General features: G+C 45.6%; 1 protein-coding gene across 1 annotated transcript in view; it reads right to left on the bottom strand.

The window, feature by feature from the left end:
- HSD17B12 (hydroxysteroid 17-beta dehydrogenase 12) overlaps nucleotides 1-12,886 on the bottom strand; it is a 109,424-nt gene that overhangs the window by 3,778 nt on the left and 92,760 nt on the right. The window contains 1 exon segment of the mRNA XM_074149623.1: nucleotides 8,786-8,851. Within this exon segment, the coding sequence (XP_074005724.1) occupies nucleotides 8,786-8,851 (66 nt within the window).

Genomic DNA, 12,886 nt, shown 5'->3' with positions numbered 1-12,886 from the left:
TTGGTACGTCTGCTCATTCCTTCACCTTAGAACATTAAAACTGTGCACTTCTCTCTATAAATAGGACTTAACATCTTAACATCTTTAACATCTTTGTCGGAGACGTGGACAGTGGGATAGAGTGCACCCTCAGCAAGTTTACTGACGACATCAAGCTGTGCGGTGCGGTCGACACGCTGGAGGGAAGGGATGCCATCCAGAGGGGACCTGGACAGGCTGGAGAGGTGGGCTCATGCAAATCTCATGAAGTTCAACCAGGCCAAGTGCAGGGTCCTGCACCTGGGTCACAGCAATCCCAGGCACAAATACAGGTTGGGCGGAGGATGGCTGGAGAGCAGCCCTGAGGAGAAGGACTTGGAAGTGCTCATGGATGAGAAGCTCACCATGAGCCGGCAATGTGCACTGGCAGCCCAGAAAGCCAACCGCATCCTGGGCTGCATCAAGAGAAGTGTGGCCAGCGGGTTGCGGGAGGTGATTCTACCCCTCTACTCTGTGCTCGTGAGACTCCACCTGGAGCACTGTGTCCAGCTCTGGAGTCCTCAGCACGGGAAGGACATGGACCTGTTGGAACGGGTCCAGCGGAGGGCCACAAAGATGATCAGAGGGATGGAGCACCTCTCCTGTGAAGACAGGCTGAGAGAGCTGGGGTTGTTCAGCCTGGAGAAGAGAAGGCTCCAGGGAGACCTCATAGCAGTCTTCCAATATCTGAAGGGATCCTACAGGAGAGCTGGCGAGGGACTCTTTGTCAGGAAGTGTAGTGACAGGACAAGGGGTAATGGTTTTAAATTGGAAGAGGGGAGATTTAGATTGGATAACAGAAAGACATTCTTTGCTGTGAGGGTGGTGAAGCACTGGCCCAGGTTGCCCAGAGAAGCTGTGGCTGCCCCATCCCTGGAGGGGTTCAAGGCCAGGCTGGATGGGGCTTTGAGCAACCTGGTCTGGTGGGAGGTGTCCCTGCCCATGGCAGGGGGGTTGGAACTGGATGATCTTTAAGGTCCCTTCCAACTCTAACCATTCTATGATTCTGTGACTTTCAAAAATATATCCTGCATGAGTCTGCCTTCAAATGGAGAGGAAAAACATGGAGACTTGACTTTCAGAAGTGTAAGCAGTTACCATCGTCTTTAAAGTCACCAAAAGCTACAGATGCTTGGATAAGGAAAGTACTCATTCTGTTAGCTACTTCGTTTCAGCTCCAGAATGTGAACCTCATCCATTTTTCAGATTACATTTCAAAACTTAATCTCTAGTTTGGTGTTTTAAAAAAAAAACAAAACAACAAAACAAACATTCTAAGCTTCTTATTCACCACCAAATCGTATCTGCAGCATCCTCACGTAGAGTGGCACGGTGGTTATAGTTAGGATCTATTTTCTGTCTTCTTCTGCTCAAAACAGACTTCATAAGAGAACCGCACCACCCAGTTAAGGCACTGGGTAGCACGAAGGGGCAAACAATTGCGCACGAGGATACTTGAAAAAGCACTACTGGTTAGCTATCGATCCAGAAACTTCATGGCACATCGAAGCATAGGATTACACTCCAACATTTTTCCCCTTCCCAAACACTCTCTAGAAAACACCGACAGGTATTTAATTTCAGAAACACAATATTTACCATCTTCCCATTAACTGTGCCGTATTTTAATGGCTATGAAGAGACCTGTTGAATCCATTCAGTTCATTTCCCCCCCGCCTTCTTCCTCCCCACAAAGATTTTACACATTGATGAACCGTATCTAAAACTAGCACGACAGATTAAAAAGAAAAACTCTTCCTCTGCCTAAAGCCTTTCAGCATTTGTATTTAGGCAGCTATAACCCCACACTACCTGGGCAAGGAACTCTATAGAAAATTCCTTGTCTTGATCCAGAGAAAGCCTAGCCTGCTCTCCAGTTTCAAAACAGGCCTTAAAAGTAAATTATGTCCAATACAACGTCTCTTGCTCTCTTAAAACATTTCCTAGCACTTACAGCTCTGGTACTTATTAAAATCGGGGGTCCTGAATGTTGTACGGATGCAAAAACTGACCTCAAATCCTGAACAGAAGCCTCTACTAATTATGCTACGTTCATGTGAAAATAAACCCCCCCAAAAAATCAGAACAGCTTGTTTACACAATTTTATCACCAGTTTTACCTTGCTTTTAAAAAAAAAAGACCTGAACTCTTGAGAGTTTTCAAAGAAGTCTCTTTACCTTTCTCTGTGGGGAACGGGAGGGAAGGGCAGGCATAAAAGGGGAAATGGAAGAATTAAAGCAACCAAAGCTGACCTGCACAGAAAGCTAAAGAGCAAAGCTAAAAAGCTCTGGAGGAAGGCAATGCCATTAATATGGTGACAGAACACTTCTGTGAACACCCGGAGAGAGAGACAGGCCTGTTCAGTGAGGTGAAAAGGAGGTTGGTGGTCACCCAGTGCCTGCCTATAGTTATTTCAAGTTATTTTCAGTTACGAAGATGAGAGCCCAACTCTTCTTGGTAGTGCCAGATAAAATAACAAAGAGGCAAACCTTGTCCATTTTGGCTGCGAACTTTCAGAGGGGACACTAAGAAAAAAAAAAACCTGTTTGCTAGGAGAGTAACAACACTAACAGGTTGTCCAGAGAGGTCACAGCATCCTTGCCCTTGAAGGTCTTCCAAGATTTACCTGGATAAAGCCAGGACCAGCCCGTGACCTTGTATTAGCAGCAATCCCACTGCTAACGCAGGAGCAGTTAGACAAGAAAACTTCCTAGAGAACCCTTCAAACACGCACTTCCGTGATTCCGTGATCTGATATCTTGCACAGTGGATATGGTAGAAGAAAACAGGTAGTGGAAGTTTTCGCTGTTCCACTTTTACTAGGGGTGGTAACGAAGTATAGGGGGGGAAAACGCCAGTACTGACGTTAAGTTAAAAAAAGGGAGTAAAAGAAAGAGGTGAAGAACCAAGCGATATTTTTACAATTCAACAAGGAAAAATTTCAGAAGACTCTGCAGAAATCTTTCGGGGAGAGTTTTTTTTCCAAAAGAGCCGTGAGAGAAGTCCTCGTTGTCTTCTTCGTCATATCTTTTTTTTTTCCCCATCTCTTTCTCTCCGTGTAAACACACACTGAATTTTAACCCTCTGCTATTACTGTGCTGCTTCTGTAAAATTAAGCAGGCCCGTCAGCCAGAAAGAGTACATTTTTGATCTAAAGTTGTCTGCGTTGCAATAAAAGCACTATATACTACCAAAGCTGAGCTTGCGGAGGGGAGGCAATCCACTTGAGCAAAACTGATATACTTAAATTGAACTTCAGAAATTGGTAAAAATAAAATACCACCTGCACCGCGTTTCTGCTCTTGCCGCGGTGGTTCTCTGCGGATATCGGCATGGTAAGAGTTAACTGTTTTAAAAGGTGACCTCAGTTGGAAGTGGAAGTCTGGATTAAAAGCACTACTACGTTTCTGAAGGTCAGAGAGATGAACTTCAAAGAATCTGAAGGAGATGCAGTCTTCCAAAGGGCTTGGAGAAGAGACGTCAGCTAGTCTTCCCAGGAAGGTACTTTGTAATATTCATTAGTGGTTTATAGTGACTTAGGCTGGAACAAGGCAACAAGGACACGGACTGTAATAAAATTAGCATAACAAATTGAAGCCGTGACAGCTATTGGTCATCAGGCCCACATAACTCAGAGCGGCGATTCACTGTCTACATTTAGGGGCAAAAAAGCCATGCTGTCAGGAATTCAGCACCCTTTGCCAGCCTGGGAGTTACAAAAAGACAACTTAACACGACCCGTTATGTCTTGTGCAAGAAAGCATAATTATGAATGTAGAAAGTCAGATTTAGTTCTTCATTTGTTTATAATGTTAAAAATATAAGACACTGAAAACTTTTTTTCCACCTTTTCTATATCCAAAAGCTAGAAAATCTTTCCCATGCTACCTACATTCATACTTTGTTTAATGCCTTTAGCCAAGCATGAGCTATTTCACTGAATTTCACTGAATTTTTAGAGTTGGAAGGGACCATAAAGATCATCTAGTCCAACTCCCCTGCTAAAGCAGGGTTGCCCAGAGCACATCACTCAGGACTGCATCCAGGCGGGTCTTGAAGATCTCCAGAGAAGGGGACTCCACACCCTCCCTGGGCAGCCTGTTCCAGGGCTCTGGCACCCTCACCGGAAAGAAGTTTCTTCTCATATTTGAATGGAACTTCCTGTGTTCCAGCTTGTGCCCGTTGCCCCTCGTCCTGTCACTGGCAACCACTGAAAAGAGTCCGGCTCCATCCTCCTTCAACCCACCCTTTAGATACTTATAAGCATTGATAAGGTCTCCCCTCAGCCTTCTCTTCTCCAGGCTAAAGAGTCCCAGCTCTCTTAGCCTTTCTTCATAAGGGAGATGCTCCAATCCTTGAATCACCCTCGTTGCCCTTCGCTGGACTCTTTCCAGTAGTTCCCTATCCCTCTTGAATTGGGGAGCCCAGAACTGGATGCAGTATTCCAGTTGTGGCCTCACCAGTGCAGAGTAGAGGGGGAGAATGACTTCCCTCGACCTACTGGCCACACTCTTCCCTATGCAGCCCAGGATTCCATTGGCCTTCCTGGCCACAAGAGCACACTGCTTGCTCATTGTCATTTTGCTGTCTACCAGGACCCCCAGATCTTTCTCTTCAGAACTTGACTCCAGTTAAGTTATTAGGTTATTAACCTTTTCAGTTTCAATAGGTACTCCATAGTCATAAGTGTACCTGCTCCTTTCTTTGCCTCTCAAACTGACAGAATACTTATTTAAGCAAAATCTGGGGAGGAGGAGACAACCTGGTCACAAATGCACATAGATCTCAAAGAGGTAACACTTCTTTCTCCTGCAAGCACCTGTCTCTAAGTACTCTCACGCTGAGGCGACTATGGGCAGCTTTACCTGAGAAAACACCGTAAAACAGAGAAAAAGCTTAGACGTGGCACCGCCACGCGTGCGCATGCACGAAAAACATCACACCCAGCTCTACCGCCAGCCAAGCTGCGTGTTGAAGGAAACCCCGCGCCTCACAGTTTGCAGGGAGGCTTGAGCGGGAAAGAAATCCTACCGGAAGACTTCATGTTACTCACATAGAAAAGAGAAATACTCTGCCAGTTCCTCCAGTCTCGGTTAGAATCTGTGACCACAGATTAAAAGGAGGCCATGTTGCATAGGGATGAAACCAATGGGAAGAACAGCTGTCTGATAACAAAGCGAAATCTGCCGGTAATACAACTTGAACCACATGGAGGAGACAGAAGTAATACAGAAGGGTAAAAGTGTAGGGTCCTGCACCTTGGGGGGAAGAACCCCAGGCACCAATATAGGTTAGGGGTGGATCTTCTGGAAAGCACTACTGAGGAGAAGGATCTGGGCGTCCTGGTGGATAGCAAACTTTCCATGAGCCAGTAATGTGCCCTTGTTGCCAAGAGGGCCAATGGGATCCCAGGCTGCATGTGGCCAGTAGGTCAAGGGAGGTCATTCTCCCCCTCTACCCTGCACTGGTGAGGCCACAACTGGAATACTGCATCCAGTTCTGGGCTCCCCAGTCCAAGAGAGACAGGGAACTACTGGAGAGAGTCCAACGTAGGGCAACAAAGATGATTGAGGGATTGGAGCATCTCCCTGATGAGGAAAGGCTGAGAGAGCTGGGGCTCTTTAGCCTGGAGAAGAGAAGGCTGAGGGGAGACCTTATCAATGTTTGCAAGTACCTAAAGGGTGGGTTGAAGGAGGATGAAGCCAGACTCTTTTCAGCGGTTTCCAGCGATAGGACAAGGGGCAACGGGCACAAGCTGGAACATGGGAACTGGGCAAGCTGGTCTAGTTGGGGGTGTCCCCGCTGACTGCGGGGGGGGTTGGACTAGATGACCTTTGAAGGTCCCTTCCGGCCCAGATGATTCTATGATTCTGTGATTCTATGGGAAGTTCCACTCAAATATGAGGAAAAACTTATTTCTGATGAGGGTGCCAGAGCCCTGGAACAGGCTGCCCAGGGAGGTCGTGGAGTCCCCTTCTCTGGAGATCTTCAAGACCCGCCTGGATGCAGTCCTGAGTGATGTGCTCTGGGCAACCCTGCTTTGGCAGGGGAGTTGGACTAGATGATCTCTAGAGGTCCCTTCCAACTCTGGCAATTCTGTGATTCCATGAGAAGAAAGCTGTGAGGAAGTTGGAGTATACGGTAAAACTGACCCATTGCTGGACAGTTTGGGGATGAAGCCAGGGAAAGGCTTGGAAAAGCCTGTGAGGAGAGGAAGTAGCAAGGAGACATAAAACACTAAAAGTTCCTCCAGCTTAATCCACTTCAAGAACTGAGAGCGCACATAAGCCATGCCTGTTCAGATTCCTACCTTTTTATGCACTTTGGTTTAGCTGAGGGGACATCCCAGGCTGCCAGGACACAGCATCAAGCACTCCGAGGAGAAGTTACGCTTTGGAAGCTCTACAGCAAATTAGTTTTACACTGGTGACAGATTATAATGTCACCTAGGCTGTCCTTGTGGTCTATACCAACAGCCATTAGAATGCTTTCAGGGCCCACCCTTGCCAGCTTTCTCTCCACTGCCAACAGACCCCAAAATAAACAGCAGTAGATGTTTAGCGTAAGGTTTAAATGAGGTTCCCGGTAAGAAGTCAGTGGCTGCATGGGAATAGCTTGCCCAGCAATCGTCTTTTTTCTTAACACAGTCCTCTCTCAGGAACTGGGAGGGGACGTTACACTAAACATCTGGGACTAAACATCTGGGTACTAAACTGCAGGACACGTCCTGGGGATAAATTCTTGTTTTGCTAAGTATGCTTAAAGGGGAAAAAAACAAAAAATCTAGCCCATCAGTAAGGTAACGAAGCCCTAAGTTGGTACCAACTTCTCCATGGCTTTAGCCAATAACAAAAGTTGTGCTGTCGCGCTTAATGGTTACACAAATGAGGCAGACAACTCTGTGCCTCGCTCCTCGTAGGGCTTTCGGAGCTCAGATGGTTTTGAGAACCACGATAGGAGACACAGGACAAATCCTGTCACAGGAGAGTGACAGGCGTGGACGTGGGCTAATCCTGCTTGGGAGGAGATCCCTAACTGAATTTGCAAAAGATACACCACTGTCTTCACAGCACAGGTCAGATCTGATCGCGCCTTTATCAAACTGGCCTCTCTGGAGAGCAATAGCTGTAATAAGTAATGAAAAACTCAGTGTTTGCAACCAAAGCTGGAAATTCCAGCCACGTTCTGGAAGCAAACACTGAGTACATAAGAAATTATGTTAAAGCAAAATCACGTGAAGTTGTGAGAGGCTGGCACTTGGTTTGCTTTTATGCCCCATCAAAAAATAGTTAAGAACATGGAAGTAAACAAATGGGGGGAAATCATCAAACATCTTCGTTGGAGACATGAACAGTGGCATAGAGTGCACCCTCAGCAAGTTTGCCAATGACACCAAGCTGTGTGATGCGGTTGACACACTGGAGGGAAGGGATGCCATCCAGAGGGACCTGGACAGGCTGGAGAGGTGAGCTTGTGCAAATCTCATGAAGTTCAACCAAGCCAAGTGCAGGGTCCTGCACCTGGGTCATGGCAATCCCAGGCAGAAATACAGGTTGGGCAGAGAATGGCAGGAGAGCAGCCCTGAGGAGAAGGACTTGGAAGTGCTCATGGATGAGAAGCTCAACATGAGCTAGCAATGTGCGCTGGCAGCCCAGAAAGCCAACCGCATCCTGGGCTGCATCAAAAGAATCGTGGCCAGCAGGGCGAGGAAGGTGATTCTACCCTTCTACTCTGCTCTCATGAGACCCCACCTGAAGCACTGTTTCCAGCTCTGGAGTCCTCAGCACAGGAAGGACATGGACCTGTTGGAGCGGGGCCAGAGGAGGGCATGAAGATGATCCAAGGGCTGGAGCCCCTCTCCTATGAAGACAGGCTGAGAGAGTTGGGGGGCTTCAGCCTGGAGAAGAGAAGGCTCTGGGGAGACCTTATAGCAGCCTTCCAGTACCTGAAAGGGGCTACAGGAGAGTTGGCGAGGGACTCTTTTTCAGAAAGTGTAGTGATAAGACGAGGGGAAATGGTTTTAAATTGAAAGAGGGGAGACTTAGATGAGATATTAGGAAGAAATCGTTTCCTGTGAGGGTGGTGAGACCCTGGCCCAGGTTGCCCAGAGAAGCTGTGGTTGTCCCATCCCTGGAGGGGTTCAAGGCCAGGTTGGATGGGGCTTGGAGCAACCTGGTCTGGTGGGAGGTGTCCCTGCCCATGGCAGGGTGGTTGGAACTGGATGATCTTTAAGGTCCCTTCCAACCCAAACCATTCTATGATTCTATGATTCTAAATAACAAGACTCATTAGTGACGCGGAAAGGCAGTACTAAAGAAAATTCAGTCAGTCCATTACATGCAGAGGGTCTTTGAGGCTTTGTTTGTTCTTACCACTGTGCTTACGCTGGCAGGCGATTCGCTGACACTGCAGGGAAGGGACTGCTACAATTCTAGTCTTTTGAGCAGTTACCCACTGAATCTCTGCACAAAGGCACTCCAAAAGTGCATTCCAGTAGATTAAGTTGTATAAAGATGTATATCCTACAAAGTTGCACATGGTTTTATGGAATATTTTATACTCAAAGGTTGAGTTACCACCATCAGTTTTTCGTTGCTTCAAGATGCATTTGTTTCAGAGTCGCTGCTCATGGGATCAAAGGAAATCCTTACCCGTAATCTGCGTCACATATTCATGAATAAGAGAATATGCTGATTGCCTTTTTGTTACCAAGACACCAGGTGTTGCTGTGGTAACCACACTTAACACCAAACAAACTCTACTCACCTGCACGATGATGCCCTTGCTCTTGTATTCTGCATGGAGGCCTCGGGAGAAGTAATCCACAAAAGCCTGGGGAGAAAAGGAGGGAAACACACAGCGTGCTACACATTAAAACTCTAGCTTGCAGGTTTTTGTAAGCATATCTGAATTAGTATTTATAGATCCTGTTTTCAAAGTGAAAAATCTCAGATCTTCACTGAAACTTTGCCTATCAGAGCAATGACACCTGAATAGAAACCCAACACTTACCATGTGTTTTTACAGAAGCGAGGCTCGATCTAAACAAATAAAACCCTTCTTTGTTTAGAAGGAAAAGAAACTAGATTTGTTACACAAAGCCCAATTAAAAAAGGAAGTAAGTCTTTGTACGTTCACTACTTATGTCATCTCCTTAGACCTCTTTTTTTTTAAAGAGTGATTTAAGTAGGTTTCTCTTGTGCACAGGTTTTAAAACATAATGTTTAAATACTTTGTACTCTGCCTTTACACTTTTAAGAAAGAAATGCCACCTGATGGTGATACATCTTCCTAGTCCTGAAGTCCACCCCCATACATTCTCTTCCAAACTTCTGGAAGTTTTAGAAGTTACAAGACGAAAAGCTTAAAGAACGAAGTGAAAGGGATGAATAGGTGGATGCCAGCACCTGCCTTCAAGATGCCCTCACGTCTGATACAGCCACCTCCGTAACCACACAGAAAAGATTCCCCCTCCCTGAGGTTCTTCTAAACCCCCTTTTCCACTTTTCCCTCCTGCTGTCCAGTGAGACAAAAATATCAGGTTCTGCTCTGCTTTCTTGTTTTAGCGAAACAAGAGGGGCAAGTAGGATAGTGGAGTGACTGCCATTCCTTTAAAGTATGGGGGTGTTGGTCGACTGTCGGCTGAACATGAGCCAGCAGTGTGCCCAGGTGGCCAAAAAGGCCAACAGCATCCTGGCCTGTATCAAGAACAGTGTGGTGAGTAGGACCCGAGAGGTGATCGTCCCCCTGTACTCGGCACTGGTGAGACCCCACCTCGAGTACTGCGTCCAGCTTTGGGCCCCCTACCACAGGAAAGACATTGAGGTGCTGGAGCAGGTCCAGAGAAGGGCAACGAAGCTGGTGAGGGGTCTGGAGCACAAGTCTTACGAAGAGAGGCTGAGGGAGCTAGGGTTGTTCAGTCTGGGGAAGAGGAGACTGAGGGGAGACCTTATCGCTCTCTACAACTACCTGAAAGGAGGCTGTAGAGAGGCGGGGGTCAGTCTCTTCTCCCAAGTTACAGATGATAGGACAAGAGGCAATGGCCTCAAGTTATGCCAGGGGAAGTTCAGGTTAGATATTAGGAAATATTTCTTTACTGAAAGGGTTGTCAGGCATTGGAATGGGCTGCCCAGGGAGGTGGTTGAGGCACCATCCCTGGAGGTATTCAAGAGAGGAGTTGACATGGTGCTTGGGAATATGGATTAGTGTTGGGTGGTGTGGTGGTGTGTGTGGTTTGTTTGTGGGTGTTGTGTGTTTTTTGGTTTTTTTTGGTTTTTTTTTTTTTGGTTGGTTTTTTTTTTGTTGGTTTTTTGTTGTTTTTTTTTGTTGTTGTTTTTTTTGTTTTTTTTTGTTTGTTTGTTTGTTTGTTTGTTTGTTTTCATCGGTTGGACTAGATGATCTTAAAAGGTCCTTTCCAACCTAGGTGATTCTGTGATTCTGTACCTTGTTTCCTTGTAAAATGGGGAATCTCCGCGAGAAGGTTAAAAAGAGCGGGACTGCGCCTGTTCCTGATAATTAGCCAAAGCCATTGACTTAGACCTGAAGGATACTATACTTTAAATCCCCTCTATACAGACGAGGGGAAAAAAAAAAAAAAAAAAAAACCAACTAGAAATTGCAGATACAGTCTTTCTATAGCTACATTAGAGGAGTCACTTTCATGCTTACTAATCTTGCTGCGGTAGGAGATGAGCAGTGCTGAGAATAAGCAGATTACTTAACCTGTAATTGAGTTTTTTAGGGGGAGGGGAGGAAATATTTGAGATTCGCATTGAAAAAAAAAAAAAAAAAAGAGACTAACCAAAGCAGCATAAGGCATATTATCACTGAAATCAGAAGCTCGATTCGTTCCATAAAGCTGAAGGCGCTGCCACAACGAAAAGTGACCTTTCATATTAAAACAAAGAACTGGGCTCTCAGGAAAGAGCTATTTCAAGAATAAATTCTATCAGCTAAAACTAATTTAGGCTTTCATGATTTCTAAACTTAAATATCCCCTTTTTCAGTATGAATAAAATAGTGTGCACCGATTCCTTTCTGGAAATATGAAGAGTCTCAAGGAAACGTAGGTCCGTTCTGACACGAATGACACTACTGATGGTTTCTTCATCCCGTCAAGGTTCTGCTTAGACTCTACAATTCCTGAAGTATTTAAGGTAATTACCAGGTGCACCTGAAAAAGTGCCATCTTGCTCTAATACCAGTGTAAATGTCTCTTGCTTTTAGTTTTATCACGTATACTTCAGTTCCCTACTGTGTACACCCATATTCTTTCTTTACAGCATTAACCGGAGACCTTTTAGATGAACGTTTTAGAAGCCCCTATAAGTATCTTCGGAAAAAAAAAAAAAAGGACTAGCTGTAGAAAGACAAAACTGTCCCAGCGACACAAAGAGAAACCAGAGCAGATAAATTCCACAAGAAATAAAGTAGTAACTTATGAGCTCGTAAAATAAACCAGCCCGTTGTGGAAGATGACAGGACACTTCAGTAGAAGATGTTTTTGGTTAAGAGGGGAGCTTCTTGACAAACTAAAAATGAGCGTAGGAGAGACAGAAACAAGGAGAAGTAACAAAAGAGAAACATAAAACATTAAATTGGGTACTTAGGAATAAAATCCAAGCTAGGAAAAGACTAGCAAAAGACTTTGAGGGTATCAGGAAAGGATCCTCCAGGTACACTAGTTTCAAGAGGCATTTGGGAGAAATGGGGATCTGTTGATGGACGAGGGAGACAATCTAGAGATAAAGGATAAAAAAAGGTTAAGTTATTCAACACTTCTCTTGCCTTTGCACAGCCAAAGCCTGCTCAAAAGTCTCGGCATGCAGCAGCTTTGTTTAATGGAAGAGACAGGCAGAGGCAGCAACAATTTAGGGACTACGCAGAGAAGCTCGATGGAGCCACCATGGATTCACTCAAGAGAGCTGAAGGAACTAGTCCGTACGTGTACAAGTCTGCTGCCTGCGGTATCTAAGAATTATGGAAACTGGGGGAGGTCTTCGACAACTGGAAGGGGGCTAACATAGCCCTCCTTGAAAAGGCAAGAATAATCCTGTCAGCTTTAACTCAGCTGTGGAAAGATCATGGAGTCCTCCTTTTGGAAACCATTTCCAAGTACACAAAGGACAAGAAGATACATCAGAAACAGTCACAGATTTACCAACAGCAAATCACATTTGACCAACCAAATTGCTTTCTCCAACGGAGTGGACAAGCTTTGTAGATGAGGGAAACAGATTTTTAATATATATATGTGTGTATATAGATACATTTTTACTTCAGTAAAGCTTTTGACACCATCTGCTGCAGCATCCTCACTTGGAAGTCAAGCTGAAAGGTCAAACTGCGGGCCAAACTGAAAATTGGCTGGACCACCAGGCTCAAAGGGCCATGATCAATATCTTGGCAACTGGCCGATAACAAGCAGAGAACCCTACAAATCAATACAGAAGCCCATATTCTTCTGTATCACCTAGCAGTGACCTAGGTGACGACACAAAGCACACCCTCATCCAACATCAGACGGAGCTGCTGATGCGACAGAGCTTCAGTCCAGAGAGACCCCGAGAAACTTGATTATTGTTAAACATGGTGAGATTTCTGGACTGGCACGGAGCAAAGTGCCAAGTTCCGCATACGGAGTGGGTTAACCTCACGCCTTAATTTTGGTCAAGCAGCAGCCCTGCTGCAAAGAACCTGGAATTTATGGTGGCTTTCAGGGAGAAGATAAACCAATAGTCCACACACTGCAAGAACATCAAACAACATTCTAGGCTGCATTAGGAGGACATATAGTCAGCAGATCAAGGGAAGCTGACTATTTGGTGATGGTGAGGCCCTAGAGCTCTGTCCTTTCTCTTACCTGAA

The sequence above is a fragment of the Numenius arquata genome, chromosome 6 (genome assembly GCF_964106895.1).
Source record: "Numenius arquata chromosome 6, bNumArq3.hap1.1, whole genome shotgun sequence".
Lineage (NCBI taxonomy): Eukaryota > Metazoa > Chordata > Aves > Charadriiformes > Scolopacidae > Numenius > Numenius arquata.
This window is presented reverse-complemented; position numbering and strand designations above follow the sequence as displayed.